Source organism: Ochotona princeps, chromosome 3 (assembly GCF_030435755.1).
Source record: "Ochotona princeps isolate mOchPri1 chromosome 3, mOchPri1.hap1, whole genome shotgun sequence".
Classification (NCBI taxonomy): Eukaryota; Metazoa; Chordata; class Mammalia; order Lagomorpha; family Ochotonidae; genus Ochotona; species Ochotona princeps.
In genome coordinates, this window is record NC_080834.1 from 61450295 (window position 1) to 61472639 (window position 22345).

Consider the following 22345-nt stretch of genomic DNA (forward strand, 5'->3'; position numbering starts at 1 on the left):
TAATTCAAAGAGGAAAATGTAATATTAATGTTATTAATGGGTACTGAGTTACAGATAGGAGTAAACAATCCTGGGCTTCCACTGCACAGAGAGATGACTCTAGATGTTAATATACTGTATGCTTGTCTGTTAAAAAATATCCTGAAAAGACAGCATTTCAGATTTTCACACTACAAGAGAAATGTAAAATGCTTCAGGAAATATATTTATCCTGATTAGACATTATATAATGTATACATGAATAAAGCATTACATGCTACTCCATAAATATGGACACATTTAATATATCTGTCTAATTTTTTAAATAAAACTTTAAAAAATTGTTCTGAATAATCAACTATAATGGTGACAAAATAATATTTTCTTTACTATATTTATATTGAAACATTACTATTGATATTTTGAATTTTTGTTTTGATCTAGAAAAAACATTTTTCTCATTTAAAGTAATTTTAAAGGTTTTGTATCCAGAAGTTTCCTTTCTGTAGATTATTTCAGCACCTTACGTGTAGAATTTTCATTACCTTATCCCAAATACCAGGAAATAGCCTGAGCAGATGCTGAAAAAATATTATACTGTTTTAATGTCATTATTTGAATTTCAAAAAAGAGGAAATGAACCTTAATTGTCGGCCAAATTGTTATTTGCAGGTGCAAAAGTAAGTTTTGGCTACCTCATATAATAATCTGTTCCAGCAGTTCAAAGGTGAATTAAAAGGATAGTACAATTTAATAAACGGATAATTTAGCTAGGTGTTGCCTGGAGAAGTTTATGTGTCCTTAAGGGGGAGAACAGTAAATTACATTAGCAAAAGGAGCTTTTGTTAGCTAATCACGTAACAACAGAAAAGTGTAAGCCGATTTTCTGTTTGAAAGTTAATATCTCCATATGTTTTAACTCTTACCAAGAAAATGATTAAAATTTGTTGCTATTCAGGGCATGAGTTTTGAAGACAAGTATGTCTGAAACTTCCCTACCCTTTTCCTCCAATAATGAAGCTTCTACAGAAGATATTTTGTTACTGTGGGAAGAAAAATAAAGAAACACAGGGGTTAAGTGGAATATATATCTTCGTTTTCTGTGCAAAGTGATTTTGAGGTTATTTCTTTCTTCAGCTGTTGTACCAGGAAAAAGAAAGCAATAAAAAAGTTACATAGTACATTTCCATGATTGATTATATGCTGGGTTAAATCCATAAATGTAGAGTTGTTTTCTTATCAGATTCTTCTGTTTCCGTTTTTGAGACAGACAATACTTTTATTTCCCTTTTGTTAGAGTAAGTGGCTTGGATTTATTGTGAAATTATCATGCCGTATTTGGATAAATTGATTTTGACTTTGAAGCAAAGCCTTCTTTTACCATTCATTCTGAGGTAATTATCTGTATCTATATTTTTTATTGTATCTAGATGCATTCTTCAAGAACAGAATCACAATACAACTATAGTACGTTTTATAGAAGTTTTTCTAGATAAAGTTTAGTTTCTTATCACCTAAGAATGTGATAGATAGCTCAGTAAAAATGATCCCTTTTACATAAAAATAGAATTAAGGTTTAGGAACCTGTTGTTTTTATGCAATATCTGAAAAGCCTTAAGTGTTTTGCAGTTTTTAAGAATATTGAAAAGTAAGTAGCTTTACACTGAAGCTGAGATCAGATTTGGAGAACCACAATCCATGACATCTTGTGCATAGTTGTTATGCTGTGTTAGATGTGTACCTTCTATAGGTGGGCATACTTACAAAGCTCATGGACAATGCATATTATGTTCATATGGTGCTCAGAGGGTTTCTGCGTAACAACCTTGGCAACAGGTGTTCTATGAGTCTTAGGGTAGCACATTTTATCTTTATTTTCAAATTAGTAAGCCGTTGTCTTTATACAGCAAAATAAACTTTCAAGTCTATTTTCCATGAGCCTCTTGAAGTTGCCTTGTAAAGGATACTCACAACACATGAATGAGTCCCTTTAATTTCTATTTGAATTCTGAAGCCTTTGCTGGCATAATCTCAAAGTTTTATCTCCATATATTTACATAGCTTATGGAAACTATCGTATATTTCCATAGACAAGTATATTCAAGCGCAAATCAACCTGAGTCAACTTATAGGAGAGGCACAGACATAATCAAAGTTACTACAACATATGAGGTAATGATATGTGTTTCATGATAAAAAGTAGCAGTTTGTTGTTTGTGTATGAATTACTAAGCATAACAAAAATGTGCATTTTCATAACTGCTCTTTAGAACAAGCACATGAGATCCTATCTTTACAGAGAAGTATCAAGAATTTTCATAATCTAAATAATATTCCCAAAGACATAGAATTAGAAAAATGGAAATTGATGTTCTAGTTTTAGTGTTCTTGGTTTTGTTTCTTAAAATAATACCTTATCAGAAACAACCTGAAACAATTATGAAAATAGCAAGGATATATTATTTTTCACATTTAATAACTTTAATACCCTTTAGTTTCATATATATATATATATATATATATATATATATATACATATATATATATATATAATGTATTCAATATCCTGGCTAGTTGTATGAATTAAAAAATATGCTTGCCAGTTTAGTAAAAGGGTGTGCATTTATATTATTTGTAATTATTATGTCTGTGCTTGGCACTGCTATTTGATATAAACATCTGGATTTTACTTCAAATACTTGAAGTTATTGACACAACAATTTTTGACAGTGTTAGAGGTGAGAAAGCATGTAAAAACAATGAACTTGATGTGGAGTAGAAAGGTTTAGGGGTAGGAGTGAGGCAAAAGGAGTACCAATTGAGAAAAGAGGTGCAGAGATCTGGGTCAGAGAGAAGAGGCCAGGGAGATGAAGGGAACGTCTTGGGAGCTATGCCAAGGATGACTGAAAACAGATGCTGGCGGCAGTCGCTGGAGAGCCCAGGGGCACAGCTGATGATTCCGAAGGTTGCTTACTCTTTAAAGATAGAGAAGCAGAAATTAAATGGCCTTCTGTGTCCAGATGGGAAGATGAAAAAGAATCCTTTTCTACCTATGAAGAGTCAGAACATGAAAGCTAGTGTGTGGATTGCAAGGCCAGGCCACTGTTTTTTTTACAAAAATGGTACTGCTGTTAATATTCAGGGCAAAGGGCTTTTGTAAAAGAGCAGAGTTAAGCCTCAGAATGTTGCTACCATGGTTTTTGTGGCAATTTATTAATTTGCTGTTCTCCAGTTTTCTGTGCATGTAAGTATTTGGGAGGTTGTTAAAAGAAAATTAACAAATGAGTAATGAAATCATTCTGACTTGAGATACCTGTGATATCAAGATGTAAATAAAACTTTAATTTTTTTCCCTTTATACTTACAATATAATGCTTAGGAAATATGTATAAAATACTTCTGCAGTACCACAAATTTTTTTAAAAACTAATATAGATATCTCATACAAAACAGCTTTTAAAATTTTGTGTATTTTAAGATAAAAGCTACTAAGTCAATGAAGAAGAGATCCAGATTTTAATAAACTTTTTTCATAATTATTATTTTTTGGAATGATATGAAGAAAGATTGTATAAAGAACAATGGGTCTTGGAAGAATGTTTTAAATTATAAAATCAAAAACCGAACATAATTACACGAATCTTATAAATGGAAGACATTTTAAAAAATCATCTACACTAGCAAAAACCGAAGTGCAGACATTAATAGTTACTTTATTCCAAAAGCCCTAAAACTTATTTTCCAATAGACAAAGGATTGTGTAATTATTTTACTTAGTAAGTTACAGGAAACTATATGTTACCTGTCCTTATGATAATATTTTGGTTAGTCATCATAGCAAGAAAATTAATGTTCTACATTTGGAAGAAGAATATTTCTAACACTTGCCAAAAGTGATATTTTGAGATCTCTGATTTCATTCTTATCTTAAAACGATTAGTATTTGGCTATTATCAAATAAGCTAAGGTACAGAAATGTTACATACATGCATTAACTAGTTTAATGCATTTGGAACGAAATCTGCATTACTGAAATCTTATCGTTTTAGGTTCAAATGGCTAAGAGTGTTTCATTAACTTAAAAATATGAATCAAAAAATATGAAGACAATGTGTAACCTACAAATTACCTATTGGAGGCTAGGTTCTTGATTTGGTATAAGCAAAATATCTGGAATTAGACATGCAATGTAATCAACAGATCTGTTAATGTCATGGTTTCCATGAGGTTCTTCCCTGTGTTTGCACAGCTGTTTTCTGGAGACATGTGTATCACATCTCCCTTAAGTTACTGTCACTGCTGTTCTAAGCCCTGTGATGACTTCTAGGGGGAAATTCCTCTGTACAAATGCATGCTTATATGAAACCTTGTTACACTTTCATTATCATTGATAATTTCCATTTTATAGTCAAGATACTTGGATTATTCTATATGCTGTTAACTGTGACCTCATTAAAAAGGAAGGGATGTTGTATAAACAAACCTAATCCCAGAGCTTATAGTATATCATATTCTAAAATGTGGCTTCCTTTAATGATTTTGTTAAAAATTTTATCATGGGGTATTGATTTAAAGATTGTTTTATTGGCTTTGAAGAAATACATCTTAATCTGAATACTATGTTGGTTCCAGCATAAAACTGATAGATAAAAAATTGTGTACATTTAATTCCAAATAGCATTATTGATTTAAACATTTTCATTTTTTAAAAGTTGGTTTGAAAGGCATAGGGAAAAAGAGGGAGGGAGAGAATAAAAGGGAAAGATGGAAATAGAGAAAGAGCAAAGAAGCAAGAGTCATGGCTGGGCCAGGCTGAAGCTGTGAACTTGGAACTCAGTCTGCAACTCCAGTAATGGTGGTAAGAACCATCACCTACCGCCTGCAAAAGTTAACAGAACACTGGAATCAGAGTGGAGCTGAGTCTCCAATTCGGGCGTTCCAATAGGTATGTGAGTGTCCCAAGAAGCATATTTACTGCTAAATCACACTCACCCCATGTTGTGGATTTCTATGCCTATGCATGTAGAAGCATGTGGAAATTAAACATATGGAAATCAATTAGCTTTATGTTAGCAATACCCAATTAGCAAGATACTGTGCTTCTTGGTTTTAATCCAAGGAATTCTACTCTGGAATATGGACTATATAAAGAAAAAAATATTTATCTGTTTGAAAGGAGAGTGACAAGGAGGAAAAACACTCTCTAGATGGCAACAGTGACCAGGTCCAGTCCAGGCTGAAGCTGGGATGTAGGAGCTGCATCCATGTCTCCCTTCTGGATGGCAGGGACTCAGGAGCCAGGAACTTAGCCTTGGAGCCAAGTGGCGGAACCATCATCTGCTGCATTTACAGGGCACATTTTAAAGGGAATTTAGAATAAGGAGCAGATCTGTGAGGACCATAAAGTGATACTGTGGCGTGTCCCAAGTAGTGTCTCACTGGGCTGTAGCAAAAGCCCTCCCCCAATGTTTTTTGATGTATACAATGCTTGGCATGTTTGTCTTCCAGGATAGCAGAAATTGAGTTACACGTATGAGTGCTATGATTCTGTTATTTTGTCAGATGGACATGTGATTTTATGTGCACTTCTGCCAAAGTGGCCACTCTGTTCCGCTGACTAGTGGGTAGAGCTTTGTCATCAAAAGCTGTGTTTTCCAAAGATTCACAGCAAGTAGAATTTATATCTGAAATTTCCCGTTCCTTCTCTCTGAACTCCTTCTTCTTTTTGTACATTTCCTTTTTTTTCTTTCAGATTTTTAATGTCTGTGATACAATCCTAAAAAAGGAAGTGTATTTGCTCTTATTTAATAACTTATTTTGTCTTAATCTCCTGAATATTTATCTATTTAAATATGAGCAGCAATAGATGCTCTTGTTTTACTTAAAAATGCAGGGTAAAAAATTTCTTTTCTTGATTAATTAAACTAGATACAAGCTCATGCTTTGTCACCTGTCAAATGTGCAAAATAATTGTTCACAGATTATCTAGCTTTCCACCTCTCAGAAAATAACCTTGCCTGTCTATCATCAGATGAAGAAGTAAAAAATAATGTGGTATTTATACACATTGAAATATTTGAATATAAAAAAGGAAATTCTATAATTTCCATCAAAATGGTCATAATTGGAGGACATCATGTTGAATTAAATCAGTTGGTCACAGAAATATAAATACCACATGTTCTCCCTACATGTGGGAAGTCAAATTTGAAAAGAATCAGAAAACAAAAACAAAAATGGAAAATGTCTGTATGTACCAGTGTTGTTGACAATATATTTATATTAAGCATGTTCTGTCTTTGTTTTTAAAAAAATTTTTAAATTTCATGATAGAGTTCCTTAGCTCAGGGGTTTCCCCATCCACCCATTCCCAGCACCCCCATAATACTGATTTCCCTTATATTATAACAATGGTATAGTTTTTCAACAACAGTAGATTGCATAGCTATAAATGCAGGATTCTGGTTCCCTTTCTTATATATTACAGTAGATCTATTTTCAGTTGTCTTGGCACTGTCCATATTGACATCTATGGTGGTTGTTTCAGACTATACTCTCACCAACAGTGAGTTATCTAACAATGTTGAATGTACTAAAAGTGATGCTAATTGACTTCTGGATGAATGTCTACCGTGCTGTTGAGTAGGTCCACTTTGCTAAAGGAGACTTATATTTGGATTACACTTTGTAAGTAGAAAATAAGTTTCCTTGACATTCCCTTATCTGGAACTGATAACTGTAGATCTAACTTATGAAAATCGGTAGTACAGGAATTACATACTGATTTGCATTATGACATGGGACTGGTTATTTCCAGCAAACAGGACAGGCATATAGTCTATGGGATCGCTTAGTACTAAATTATCTCAACTTCTTGTATCAATGTCCTATTAAGATTCTTCTTTTTTTTTCCAGATTTCATGCAGTTTACCTTGGTAATAGATGTGTACATTATTAGAAATACATGTAGATTACTGTATTTGTGTGCATGTAGAGAACAGTTGGATTTGAGTAGCTTGATGTAGAAATCTGACAAATTTTCTTGTGGGTTTATATGTGATAAAAATTGAAAGCTCTCTGCCTGAGCTGATAAGGCTGAGATGTGAGTTGTTTATGTCAGGTGCTCATGTCCTGCTGGAGACAAACCTTAGATAGGATAATTCTTCTGAGGTTGTCTGTGTACTGAGGCAGATAAGCTTATGAAACTGATTCTCAAGGATAATTATTCCCTTGGAATGATCAATCCTCACTGTGGATTTGGTGCACTAAAAATAAAATTAGAAAATCTGAATTAAATGAACTTGATTGCAAAAATAATTGTTATGACCTACTGGTATTTCAGATATTGAGAATTTAGCAAGTACTTTGGCCATATATTAAAACAAATCATTCCAGATTACTTTAAACTAAAATGAAAAGAGTAGATATTGTATATTCACCAACTCAAATAGAAATTGGCGGAAAATTAATCTATTCTTAAAACTGGAATATATAATATGTGTGTTAGCTATATTTATATTGATTTATCATATGTTTTTACCTTATTAATAGTGCAAGGAATTTTTGGAGAGCTGCATCTTAGATATCCAATGAATCCAGTACATGCACCTCTGTTTCAGTTATTATTTTAGTGGTTAATACAGAAAATAGACTACTTGCCTTATTGTATGCTATATTGCCTAGAAGATACTGCATTTGAAGTATTAAATGAGGTTGATTTGGGAGAACATATTTATTTTACATTGGCTCTATTTGCTATTGAGTGACACTCTTCTATAGATGATGTTACTGAGATGATTATTATCATTAATAGTAGCAGCAGTATCCTCATACATACCACAGATGCAATCTCTTGAAACCTTCTCTTACTGAGAGATAGTGCATGATTTCAACGTAGTAATAGTAAACAAATAAACAAAGAAAACAGGATGAAAATATTCCAGTAAGTCACACTATGGATGTATGCTGCTTTTCCTACTGGATAAGTCGTTGAATCATAATGTATGTGTACTTGTATGTTTGACTTTTTAAAAAATAGTGAGCTGTCTTCTAAATTTGTTATGGTATTTTATATTCTCACCAGTAATATTGACACCCCTTTCAATACTTAGCATGGTCACTTTTTTTAAATTTAGCTACTCTAACAGCCATTGATTGTGCTTTGGGTGTGGCATCTAAAAAAAAAATCTGTGCTTAACTCCATCAAAGTGAGTTTTACTGAAAGTGTGTAATTTCAAACTAGATTTATAATTTCCTTAAGAATCGATTTTTATGCTTCTTAAGTATGGATCACCTTTTTATTTATGTGTTCTTTTGCCAACACTACTGATATATACACATCTACCATGATATTTGGATATATGTATATATAAAGGACAGGCTTATGTTATCTGACATTCAGTGATTACTAATTCAGGCTGCCCATAGTCTTGGATCTGATGGAGGTTGTTTATCACAGGTGTGCAGTATAATCACAGTGAGACAGGTGAGAGAGAGAGAGAGAGAGAGAGAGAGAGAGAGAGAGAGAGAGAGAGAGAGATTAGGCTGAACTTGAACAAAAATTCTCAAATTCTTCCAAGAACCACTGTCTAAGGACACAATCCTGATGAACAAAAATCCTCACTGACCTTACTTTTCAAAAAACACCATTAAGTCAGGCCTCCAAGTTTAAAATTAAGTTACTGGAATTTAAACAGCTAAACAAGCCCTAGGAAGACAAAAATGCTACTAAACCTATGACAGATATCATTTGGTTGTATTTCAAGTAACATAATTTTTTTCAGATTCATTCACGTCTTACCTGTGCCAAGAATTTTTTTTTAAGACTAAGTAGTGTTCGGACAGGCCTGCTCATTGCAAGCTACACACACAAAATAATCCATTTCTTTGTTAATCAGCACCTAGATCATTTTTTTTAATTGTGACTGTTGTGAGAAATGCTGCCTATAAGAATTCGTATGTCCTTTAGTGACACTAACTTTTTTATATTTACCTAGAGGCATTGTAGTGGATCATATGCTGATACTATTTTTAAATTTTTGAGAACCTGTGCTCCACAGTGGCTCTACCAAGTTATGAATCTGAGCAGCACTAAACAAGAATTCTCTTGAGTTTCTGATGGTAGATGCTGTAACAGGCATGAGATGGTATAATTCATTTTTAAACCATCTGATATTTTAGTTTTTAATTATGCAAAACAAGCAGATTGAATATTTCACAGATATAACTCAAAGAATTTAACAATATTCCATTCCTTCCTCCCTCCTCCTTCTTTTCTTCCTTATCCACCCTGGCTCATTTCTCTCCTTTCATCCATTATTTCTCCCATTTTTCTTCCCTTCTTCCTCTTCCCTTTATTCCTTAATTTCCTCCCTTCCTTCTTCCCTCCTTTTCTTCCTTCCTTCCTTCCTTCCTTTTTTCCTACCCTCCCTTATTTCCTTCCTCCCTCCCTTCCTTCCTTCTTTCCTAATTTTTGCCCTCCTTCCTCCCTTCCTGTCTTCCCCCTGAGCTTAGTTTTTGAGACAAAATATTTTAAATTCACATTACAGTTGAGGGTTTACTTTTCCACCAAATAGAGTGTCCAGAAGTGAAAAAGTAAAAATGCTCTAGTTCAGTAGCAAGGGCTACAAGCAATAGGAAAATGTAAAGATAACAATTTTTCCCATACACAGAAAATATTAAGGTACTTAATAATTAAAACTATGCCTGTATAACATTCTTAACTACTGATTTGTCAAAGATCTAAAAAAATGTTTACTAAAAGTGTATCTGTAGCAATACTGATACATATAGTTATTTCCTGTTTTTGAGACACCACAATGCCTTTCTGTTAAGCTGTAGGAATTAAAGCAGCCTGGTGCTAGTGTGAACAGACACTCAGATCTGTGGAACAGAACAGAATGGAGACGTTAATCCACATGCATAGATCCAACTAAGTTTAGAGAGAAGTGCTCAGACCATACTTCACAGTGAGGATCATCTTTTCAGTAAATGATGCTAGCAAAACTGGATGCACAGATGCAGAAGAATGATAATAGATCCATATCTATCAGCATATACAAAAATTTAAAAATCAATGATGTAAGCCTAAGACATGAGACAATGAAGTTACTGGGAAAAAATACATAAAAAACACTCCAAGTCATGGTAAGTGGCATCTTCTTGGACAAAAGTACAGGTAACAAAAGTAAAACTGGACAGATGGGAATATATTGAAATTCAAAGTTTCTGTACAACCAAGCAAATAAAAATGAAAAGAGATTCAATAGAGTGGTAAGAAATATTTATGATCTACCTATACAAAATAGGAGAAATATCCAGAATGCATTAGCAACTTAAAAACTAAACAACAAAAAATAACCATTCCAGATAAGAAAGGGGCAAAGGACTGCATGAAAAATGTTCAACATCACTAGCCATCAAGAAATGCATATCAAAACCACAACGAGGTATTACCCTCACTCCATTAAAAGTGGCTAATATCCAAAAAATAAAGAATAACCAATGCTGGCAGGAATGTTCACAAAGGGAAACGCTTAACACACTGTTGATGGCAATGTAAATTGGTGCAACACTGGAATACAGTATGGAAATTTGTTATTAAAAATTAGAAATGGGCCTGGCATGATAGCCTAGCAGTTAAAGTCCTTACCTTGCACATACCTTTCCCATATGGGTATCAGTCCATGTCCTGCAGCCCCACATCCCATCCAGTTCCCTGCTTATGACCTGGGAAAGCAGTCAACGACAGTCCAAAGCCATGGGACCCTGCACCTGTGTGGCAGAGCTGAAAGAGTCTTCTGGCTCCTGGCTTCAGATTGGCTCAGCTCTGGCCATTTCAGCCACTTGTGAAGTGAATCCGTGGATGTAAGATCTTCCTCTCTGTATGTCAGACTTTGTAATAAAAATAAACAATAAAAAATTAAATATTAGAAATATATTTTTCATTACTATGTAGAAATTCCACTTCTGGTATGTCCCCAGAAGACATGAACTTTTGTAAAGCAGTGATACATACATTGCCATGTGTAGAGCAGCACTGTTCCCAATAGCCAAAATATAGAATCAACCAAGGTGTTCATTATCAGATGAATGGGGAAAGAATGGTATAGACAATGGAATATTAGCTATAAAATAAGAAAGTTCTACCACTTGCAGCAAGACAAACACAACTGTAGGACATCATGATGAGTGAAATAGCCTCGACATCAAAAGGCATAACTCCAGTTTTGATTTGCATTTTCCTAATGACTGAGTCATTGGACATCTTTCTTGTACTTGTTGGTCATTTGTACTTGGATGTTTTCTGGTTTTGGAGACATATCTATTCAGGTCAATTTACTCAAATTTCCCTGTTTTTTTTTTGGTAACTATTCTATGAATGTCTTATATACTCATTGTTAATTCCCGATGATAAACAAGATGCTCATACTGCTCATTCTGCAGGTTGTATTTTCAATTGGCTGATTCTGTACATGCTTGTGCAGAGACATGTTAGTACTATGTGGAATTGTTTGCTTGCTTTTGCTTCAGTTGATTGCTTTTGATGTCATATTTTAAAAAGTATTTCCAAAAACAATATCTTAGGTATCTTCTCCCAGAGATGTTATGATTTTGGGTCTCTCATTAACTCTACTTTATTTCTAATTGATTTTTTTTGAGTGTAAGTAAGTGACTACCCCTTTTTTGCATGTAGATTTCCAATTTGCCCTATATTGTTTGCTGCAAGTTATCCTTCCCCTAATACTTAGTTTTCAAAGTCACTTCATGACCTACATATGGATTCCTACATATTCTCTCTCAGTGGTTTATGTGTCTATTCATGCCAATACTACAGTTATGATTACTAAAGTTTTGCAATAATTCCTCCTATATTAAAATATAATAATATATTACATATTAATATTAAATTATTGGTGGTGATACTTGATATGTACTCATTTATCTTTTTTATAAGTGGACCAGCTCATATTTCCATACCAATGAAATAGTTGACATTTGCTTTCAGATTGATTGTTCGCATGAAACACCTAGTTTTATTTTACAGTGTATTCAGTTTTTTTCAAAGATTGATTTATTTTTTATTGAAAATGAGGATATACAGAGAGGACAGACAGAGAACCGTCCAATGGTTCACTCCCCAAGCAGCCTCAACAGCTGGAGCTGAGCCAAGCCGAAGCCAGGAGTCAGGAGCTCTTCTGGGTCTCCCACGCAGGTGCAGGGTCCCAAGGCTTTGGGCCGTCCTCCAATGCTGTCTCAGACCATAGGCAGGGAGCTGGATGGGAAGCAGGGCTGCCAGGATTAGAACTGGTGTCCATATGGGATCCAGGCGTGTGCAAGGCAAGGACTTTAATCACTACCTATCGTGCTGGGCCCACAGTGTATTGAGTTTTATAAGGAATGGAGATTGTATTTTATAAAGTAAGTTTTAAAACCATTAAAATTTGTGTTTTATGGATATGAAAAATTATTACACTTTCTGCTAATAAATCATCATTGTTCCCTTTGAATATGATCATCTTGGTTATAGTGTTCTGTACATTAAATTGCTGAATTTTTAAATAAAGAATGAGTGACAGTGAGAAGCAGAGCATGAAGAAAGAGCTCTTCAGTGCTCTGGTTTTTCCTCCATATAATTGCAAAAGTGGTGGTAGTTCAGGCCAAAGCCAAAAGCCCAAAGATAGAGCAGGGTTTCCAACATGCCTGGCAGATGCTCATCTAGTTGGCCCATCTCTGCTCCTCTCCAAGGTACATTAAAAGGAAGATGAGTCTCAAAAGTGGAACAACCAGGAATCAATCCCTGTGGTCCACTGTTGCAGGTGAAGCTTAGCCTACTGCACCACAATGCCAACCCCTAAATTGTTTGATTTGACTTTGCATTTCCATAATATAAAACGAATGACATTATTTTCTCTTAATTTTTTGTTTTTCAACTGATTTATGTACAGCAGCTTAGTAGAATTGCTACTTTTTATTTATTATCTTTTGACAAAGTTAACATAGTAATACAAATATCTGTTTATTGAAAATATTATGGACCTCAACTGTGAAAAGAATTTGTTTAATAAAAAATTATTTGAATTGCTTATTTCATAGTGGCATTCATTTTCTCTCAATTTCATATCTTCATTCCAACTTCTATCACTTCTTTAGTATCTGTAACAGTTACAGTCTTCTAACAAAACAATGAAATAAAAGTGTCAATATTTGTGTCTGATAATGGAAAACATTTTTCTTTTTTTCTTTTAAATAGGCCCTTTTAGCTAGTACCATTTGTTTTGAATTGATTCATTCCCTTCTGTTTGATAGGATTTCCATACTGCATTCTTCTCTCTCTCATTCTTTTTTTCCTTTACAATTTCATTGCATCTGTGTGCCAGATCTTGGTTCACCCTTTAATGTTTCACCTTACAGTGCAATTTTGGCTCAGGCATGTCATTTCAAATTAACTTCAAGCTATATACTTTTACCCATGTTATCGATGTAAAGAGCATGCACATAGTTGGAACATTACAGCTCTATTATCACAAAGTGAATTCATCCATGCAAGCATCGTCCAGGTCAGAAACAGAACAATCCCAGATATTCCTTTTGTTCACGTCTCCTCTACCTGGTCAAGTGTGTTGTTTTTCTGATTTTTAGCACTGTGTTTGGTATGATATAGTTTGGTGCTTTCACACATAAAATTATGAATTTTTGCATGTTTTATTCTTCTCAACTGAACTATGTGTGTGAATCAACCATTGATTTGCATAGTGGTACATCCCTTTTATTCATTCTCTATTATTTCTTACCATTATTTTGATATTCCATTGAGTGATGTGATAATAAACCATTTAGATACCCTGTTATTGGTTGGCAGTTGGTTCCACTTTGGAAATATCATGAATAACACCCCAATGAACAATCTATCACATGTTTGCTGATACATGTAATTAAATGCTGTATACAGGAAATGATAATTTATATGGATACAGTTAAGGTATTTTCCAAAAGTGTGGTGCTAATTCGTGTCTCTATCAGCAGTGTTAGTAAAGTTTAAATATGTACTTCCCTGATTTCTAATGTTATGCTTTTTAGTAACTATATATACAAACCTTTTTTGTATTTTCAATTATAAATTTGCTCATGTATTTCCCACTTTTTGTATTAATATGCAGATATGAATGCAAATATTTTGTCATATATATGTATTATGTATAGTGACATAACCTAAACATACACACAAACACATATATATGTATACACATACATATATGACAAAATATATGTGCCTTTATAAACCAGAGTCACAGATAGCAAGGTCATACAGCAAGGGCTAGATACAGAAATTTCTTCCATTCCCCAGATGGCTATGACGGATAGAGATGGTCAAAGCCAGGGACCTGGAACTCCATCTGAAAGTTAAGCGCCCAAGTCATTGCACCTTCTAGTGCTACTTTTCTTGAGCATTAACAAGGAGCTGGTTTGAAAGTGGAACAATGGAGTTTGGCCCAGCACTTGTATGTGATGCTGATATTACTGGCACAGAATTCACAAGCTCTACGACAATATAAATTTAAAATTATAAAAGAAACAATAGGAAATTGAAGCTCAAATAATGTGAGTGAAGAAAAAATAAATTGGGTTGTCAGTAATTAAAGCATAGAAAGAAGTAGGGTACACAATTCAGACAATTCTCTTTTTAAAAGAATTTTGATCCAAGGACTTAGTTGACAGTTCTCAGAATTGTGATTACCTTCAGTTTTTTTCTTAGAATATACTGTGTGTGATATTTAAAATCTGAAGAGGAATCTAAAAATTTGCCCATGAAAAGTAAGGTAATGTGTCATGTCACAGTAGTGTCTTAAAAGGTGATGTTTTCTTCAAGTGGTTGATGGTTTCACCATTTTTGGCCAATGGTAAGTTCTCTACCTTTTTGATATTTCTGTAGTTATTTTTAAATGCTACATACAACTGATAGAGGCTTAAGGAACAAAATGAAAAGAGAATTGAGAATAATTCTCAAAACTGTAAGTGGGTGAAGTCCTGGAGAGAAATGAGAATAAGTGTAGAGATTTAGGGTGAAAGTAAACAGGAAAAAAAAAATTATAAAAAGTAGCTTTAGAAATGTTTGGCCAGGAAGGGTTTTGTGGTGAAGTAGATCAAGTGCTGCTTGGTAATCCTGCATGCGTATCACAGCACCCAAGTTCAAATTTTACCTGTGCTTCTTGTCCAGTTTTCTTCTAATTCAAGACCATGTGGGAGACCCAGAGGAGCTCCTGACTTGGCTTTAGCATGGTCCAGCCATGGATGTTGAAGGTGCTTGGGGTAGAGCCAGTGTGGATAAAAAAAATTTGCTTCTTATATAGTCTTTTCCCTCTCTATCTCTCTTCCTCCCTTTCTTTCCCCTTTCTCACCCCAAGTTTCAAATAGATAAAACTTTTAAAGAATATGAGTAAGAGTGAAGCAGTAATTTCAAAGCTATAATTTTATAAGAAATGACTAAGAATGGGCAATGCTGTGTAATAGCAGGTTCAGCCACAGCCTGCAAAACCAGCATCCAATAGGGACAATGGTTCAAGTTCTGGTTACTCCATTTCTTGATGATGGGCTTGGGAAAGCAATACTAGATGGTCCAAAGCCATAGGGCCCTGCACCCACATGTGGGACCTGGAAGAAGCTCTGAACTTGTGGCTGGATCCTGGCATAGCCCTGGCTACTAAAGGAATTTGGGAAATGAAGCAGCAGATGGAAGCTCGCTCTCTCTCTCTCTCTCTCTCTCTCTCTCTCTCTCCTCTCCATATAACTCTGCCTTTGAGATAAATAAAAATAAATCTTGAAAAAATTAGTAAGAACAAGACAGAAAATATGCAAGTTGACCATCAGGCAGAATCACAAATCCTTGAAACTAAGCTAGAGATGGTACAAGGGGTAATTTGTGTTGAACACCAACATTTGTGTACTTCACCTTTCTCTAAAATTCTGTTGTTGGATGCAATTAACTTATCACAGATCATTTATACATAGTTGAGAATTGAAGGAGTACCCGTCATAGCTACTACAATTTATTCAGCATAATTGCTTGATATTTCATTATATATTATTTTGTTTAGTATTTGATTCAATAAATTAAATACTTTGTCTGTTTTATAGGTGACCAGGGGAGTTTAGAAAGTTTAATTCAAATTATTTGCATTACCATATACTAAGTGGCTGGGATATACCTAATTGCTTGAATTTGGAAAACAGTCTATATTCTAGCTATGATAATGAATTATTTAAGAAAATTAACATCCCTTTCTGGACCTCTTTTGAATCTTCTTTACTATTTTATTAACAGGCATTATTTCCTCAAGAGGGAACAACTCTTGGAAACTAAGAGAAGAAAGGACATTCTCCAACAGTGACTTTTTTCCCCCCGATCTTATCTACACCTTAATATTGTGATACAGTATTTGAAATTAACAGGAAAGTCACAATAGACATGAGAAACCACCAAATAGTATTTGTTTAAAATTGTCCATTGTCCATTAAACATAGCTAAAAGAATAATAATTACTAAACATCAAAAAAGTAAAAAGAACTCTGCCTTGCCTTTAGACTACTTTTCCCAACTGATCATAGTACGCTCATTAACATAGGAATGTACAGGTGAAAAACTAAATCAACTTACTAACCAACCTGTAACCAAAATGCAATCTCGTAGCAGGCACCTTGCAGTATCTTCATTAGACACCAGTAAGAAAGTTCACAACTATTCAATATTGTCTTCTTCCAAGCCTCAGGTCACAGTTTCAGAAGGCTTCTATAACAGGGCTATGAGATCTCCATTACCCCACTCTAAGTATCAACCCACACCTGCACTAGACCTCCTTTGGAGAAGTCCACTGCGGCCTACTTCTAGAGCCCTCAACTCACATTTATCCCACCTCAAATCTCAAACAAATCCATCAGACCTCAACGAGACTTCATCAGCACTGCAGCTCAGTCAAACAGCCCTAGACTTACAGTTACCTTCCTCCAAATTTCAAACTGCATCTTCAAATCTAGACCTTTGTTCAACATCACCTTCACTGAAGTCTAACCGGAGAGATTCTAGCTGTCTGTTATCTCACCTCAAAAATCAGGAATCATCCTCCTTGAATAATGCCTGGACATCACCTCTTTTGGGACTCAATCAAAGAGCATTTAGCTCAACATTACTAGAATCTAAATCTCATAAAACTTCATTAGAACGCCTTTGGACATCTTTACTGGAATGCAATCAAAGATCTTTGAGCTCACCAGTACTCAGCATCAAATCCCAATCAAACGAATATTTTCAAACTTCTCCTTCCTTGGTGACTAATCAAATGGCTATGAGTTCACTGTCACCTGACTCCAGACCTCCCAAAAAAACAGTATTGGTTTCTGCTCCCAATGATCTGAGTCTGCCATTGTCCAATCCAAATTTAAGAAAAACACTATTATCACATTCCATCCACCAATCTCAGAGTTTGCCATTGTTCCAGTCCAAATCCCAGTCAACAGCTACCCTAGATCGTTACTCCCGGACATACAGCTCACCGCATTTTCACTCAAAATTTCAGGATACTTCTGTACCAAGCGACAAATGCAGAGCCACAGATCAGCCTTCACCTCCTGTCAAGTCAAATGTCTCAGGCCATTTATCCTCAAGCTCCAAATATTGCATCAAGAACATAGCTGCTTCAGCACTGAGTTACAGACTCCAGAGTAAAAGCAGTTTTGATTTTGATGCAAATTCAGAATCAAAGAAAGAAATCCTGTGGACTATAGACTGTAGTCAGCCATGCATTGTTAAAGGTGGACCTGTCCCTGATGATGTTGTAAATAAAATTATCAATTCTATCTCCAAGTCCACAATCCAGAGGGATCTTTGTAGGCAGATTCTGTTTCGAAGGATGAGAGGAAAGCCAAATCCTCGTCCTGGCCCCCGCCTTTCAACGACTTACATGGTTTGTTTAGCTTGTGCTTCCTGCATAAAAACTCAGTGTGAACATCTTAGAGGAAAGAAAGATCCACATTGTGCAACACTCTTCGTCATACCAACACCAGAGACTACTTCTGAGGGGAAAATAGAGGTGAAACTCGTTTTTATTCTTTCTATACCAGAGACTCCCTTCTCCTCTAGTCTCTCATTCATTATGAAAGGAAGTCAGCCTGATGAAGTACCTGATGACAACCTAGAAGGAATGGAGAAAATACAACAGATTTTCCCCACGTCTGAATCTGATACCATCCAGGACCTTAATATGAAGAAAAAATGTTTGACGGTAGCCCTTGAAAACAAAGTTACAAACCAACAGTCTCAGGCTGTAGACTGGCTCTTTTATGTTAAGAAAAGTAGTTCTCAGCCACAATCCCAGCTCCCACGACCTTGTTCCTCCTCCTCCTCCTCCTCTTCCTCAGCTTCTTCCCCATCTTCTGTAGCCTCTTCTTCATCTTCTTCATCCTCTTCCTCTTCTGCCTTACCCCTATCAGCTGTTCCTTCCATGCATTCCATCAAACCTACTAGTTCAAGTTGTAAACTCACTAAAGTGCTTAGTTATCACCGGTTGCCTCCAGGGGTCTCTTGGCTTGAGTTTATACGTAGTAGAGATCACCAACCACACCTTGGAAAACGAAATCAAAATCAATCACCATTTCCCTCCAAAAAATCTGTGAGGCATAGCGCCAAGACCAAAAGGAAAAAGGAATCAAACATACTACTCAAATTTCTCCATACAAAGTTTCAAAATGAGAAATCCTGATTAAATTAACTTTTGTCTCTTTGCAAGCAATACTTCTTGATTCTTTGAAACTAATGTTTTACTTCTTTCCATGTTTATTAGTATTCTTAGAATCATTGAGTGAGATGCTGAATTTTAGTTAGTGACGTATCCATTAATGATGAACTGTTAGCCTCAAGTCTGTTTTCTGGTTGAACAGATTATGATCTTCTGGAAGTCAAAAGCTGAATTTCACATTTTTAACTGAATGGCTGGATTATGGTCACCATCATGCAATTATTAGTGAATGAATTCATAGTTGACCACAAACCAGAAATATCCACCTGTCTTGCCTTGAGCAGTATTCAGTTCATTGTCATTCTCCTTCCTTATAAAACAAGATGATAAAAGTATCATTTAGCCAATTTATGCTAGAAAATTTCCTTATTTCTAAAGAAAATTCAAGTGCTTTCACAATACAAAGGGGTATTTTCATTTAGGTTTTCCAAGGAAAATTCTTCTATTCAGTGATTTATTCAGGCTTAGTTGACAGATCTGAGGAAGGAATATTCAGCGGGTATAAACAACACAATTTCATGCTGATTATGCTCACATTTCAGTTATGAACTCCAAAGTCACTTGTTCATCATTCCTATCTATATAAGCAAATGGGATAATAAAAATATTTAAAAATAATGCTGTTGTTCCGCTTAGTCCAGTGGTAGTGGGAAGAGAATGAACTTGTCTTATTCATTGACTTCATGGAATCGTTTTTATCCACAAGGATAGAACTAGCATCTCCTACTTACACTAATGACTCACAGTCTTACTTCATCACCACACCTCTTTCTGGAAAATTTCAACCGGAACATAGCAAAGGGATCTCAAGCTCAGTATGACTGAGTCAGATTTAATCATTTTTACATTTACAGCTTACATCTTTCCATCATTGCCCTCTGCCCACTGTACTGCCTGTAGCAGTGGATAATTATCACCCATCACATGGTCATGTTTGACTGTTTTTCCTCATTGCTTTCTTGTTTCCAAACCAATGATTTCTATAGCCCTGCTATAAAGGATCACTTTTAATAATTTATTCATCTGCTATTGTCTTATGGGTAAAAATTAACTGCCATTTATGATTTAATTCTTATGACCTATTAAAAAAACAAAGTTCTTATCCTCCTCTACTCGTCTGCTGACTATTTTAACCACACTGCTTCTTTGCAATGGATAGAATGTGCAATGGTCTGTCTTATATTCAACACTTAAATAATCAATTTTATTGTCTACAAACATCATTCTAATTTTTCTATTTTGTCTTGATGATTTATGGGAAGCTTTTCCTTGATCCACACATAAAGTTATGGCCCTAAATCCTCATGTTTACTCATTGTATTCATCTGAACCACAGTTGTATTTTAGCCATTTCTTATCTGTGCTCATTCACTAGGTTGAAACTATTTGTTCAGCATTTTACCCCTGCTTTTCCACCCATATCTTGGAATACAATAAATGCCTTAAAACATGCTTCGATATTGAAGTACTGCTATTGAAGAGCTTTCTCTCCTACAATTCTCTGTAATAAGTGATGTTTTATTGTGCTGCATTTCCCTCAAGATTTTAAAAAAATAATATATTTTATATTTGATGATGCTTACATAGTTGAGAGGGATGCAGGCCCATGTGGACCACAAATTAGGGTTGGGGAATATCGAGGAATGGGAGAAAGTGGATGAGACAACTGCCTCCAACCTTTTTTGTTTTTTTTAACTCCCCAGTATCTGGAGAGGGTGGAGAGAGAAGAGCAGAGGACTGCTCCCAGACATCCAACTATATCAGTATCCAGGAATGGGGGAAAGCCACTAGATGTCTTGCCAGGATGCCCTGTGTGGAGCTTGTTCTGGGGATACTGCTTAAGTTATTTAGATAGTTCTGTGATGCTGTTGATTTCACTGTTCCAAGGTTGAGGAAAATATCCAAGGTCATTGGGCTATGTAGTCCACCCTAGATTCTTCACTTGCCCAGTACTTGTCTGGCAGAGCTGTCCAAGTAGTTCTGCCCTCCACGGTACTAGATGTCTTCTGCAGGTACCAATGAACTGGCTGTCAAGTCCCCCATAGACATCTAGACATGCTATCCTCTGCACAGGCCTCAGGAGACACGTTTCTGATACATGGACTCCATGGTCAGACTGCAGATCCTGATTTTCTCCATGATTGGAGTTCTGAGTCCAGTGGTCCAGTTGGTGGGGATCCCCAAGGAAAGCCCACCCGAGGTGACCTCAACCTACTGCTTGTTTGTGCCAGTCAGTATGGGGTCTGGCCCAGTCTATCACTTACATTAGCCTATGCACACACTGATGGTTACAGTCACCTGATCAGTTTAATCACCATTCTCATCTCATACACAAACCAATGGATGTTTCAGCACAGCATAACCCTGCCCACCACACACACTGGCCTCATGCACACCAGAGGTAAATGCAGCCTAGTTGAAACAATCCCCAACAACTTTCACTAGGCCTGCCCCAGCCCTGGTTTTGGTGCAGCGTACTGGTCCATTCTGTCCCACAATCCATTCAGCTCTTGCACACATTAGTGGGCATTGGAGCCTAGCTCAACCCAATCAACCTCACTATTCAGCTCACACTCATGCTAGTGGGTACTACCTCCTCCCTAGCCAGGCCTGCCCCCAGCCCTGGTACACCACAGCTCAGCAGTGGGAGTTGCAGTTCATCAGCGAGGTGCCCACCTTTTTCCCTAACAGGCCCACTCTAATCCCTGGATATTGAACTTTTGCGGTGATTCTATAGTCCAATCTGACAGGGCTTGCCCGTAGTCCCAACACTTGCTAGCTGATGCTGTGGCAAACCCAAATCATTGTGAACTTACTGTGGCTCATGCATGTACCAGTGGATGCAGTCACTTAGCCCAGCCTAGCTCTCCTCCTAACCCAGCTCTTATGCAGGCCAATGAGTGTTGTAGCCCTGCCCAGCATGCGATGCCCCCCGCCCAGTCCTGCTCTCATACTCCCAGCAGGAGCAGTGTCACACCAGGGGTGCCCCTACTGCTTACTCCCCATTACAGGTATTACATGTGCTGGTGGGAGCTGTGGCCCAGATTGGCATGGCTTGCCTCTCCTTGGCATTGATCAGTGGGATTCTTCAGCCTGGTTTGGCCCAACCTACCTCCAGGTTCAGTTTATGTTGGTAGGTGCTTAACAGCCTAGTCAGAACTGGCTGGCATTGTGGCCCAAGCAGGCTTATTCTGCAGCCCATCCTATTTCTTTCATCTGCCAGTGGGTGATGTGACCTGGCCCAGGCTGGCCCATCCCCAGACTTGACCCACATGTATGCCAGTGGGTACTGTAACCTGACTTGACCTGTGCTGCTCCCTGCCTTGGTTCCTGCACGCAGCTGCAAGAACTGCATCCTGACATGGGAATTCTTCAAGTTCATCTGTCGGGTCACCCCTCAGTCGCAGCCTGACAGCCCACCTCCTGTCCAGGCAGGAATAGCGGTCTGGCCCAACTGGTCGAACTTGATTTTCACTCTTACTGTTGGGTATTACAGCCTAACCACTCCCGTTCCACTTGCAGACTTAGCTCTCCTGTGGTTCAGCAGGTGCAGAGACTTAGCCTAGCCAGTCCTTCAC

At 36.4% G+C, this 22345-nt stretch overlaps 1 protein-coding gene across 1 annotated transcript in view; it reads left to right on the forward strand.

Moving 5' to 3' along the window:
• The window catches only part of CSNKA2IP (casein kinase 2 subunit alpha' interacting protein), a 108979-nt gene extending 90216 nt beyond the window's left edge, over window positions 1–18763 (forward strand). Inside the window, exon 2 of the mRNA XM_012930192.3 lies at window positions 16301–18763. Within this exon, the coding sequence (XP_012785646.2) occupies window positions 16653–18731 (2079 nt within the window). The 5' untranslated portion in view covers window positions 16301–16652 and the 3' untranslated portion in view covers window positions 18732–18763. The remainder of the gene's footprint in view (window positions 1–16300) is intronic.
• The last annotated feature ends 3582 nt before the right edge of the window (window positions 18764–22345 follow it).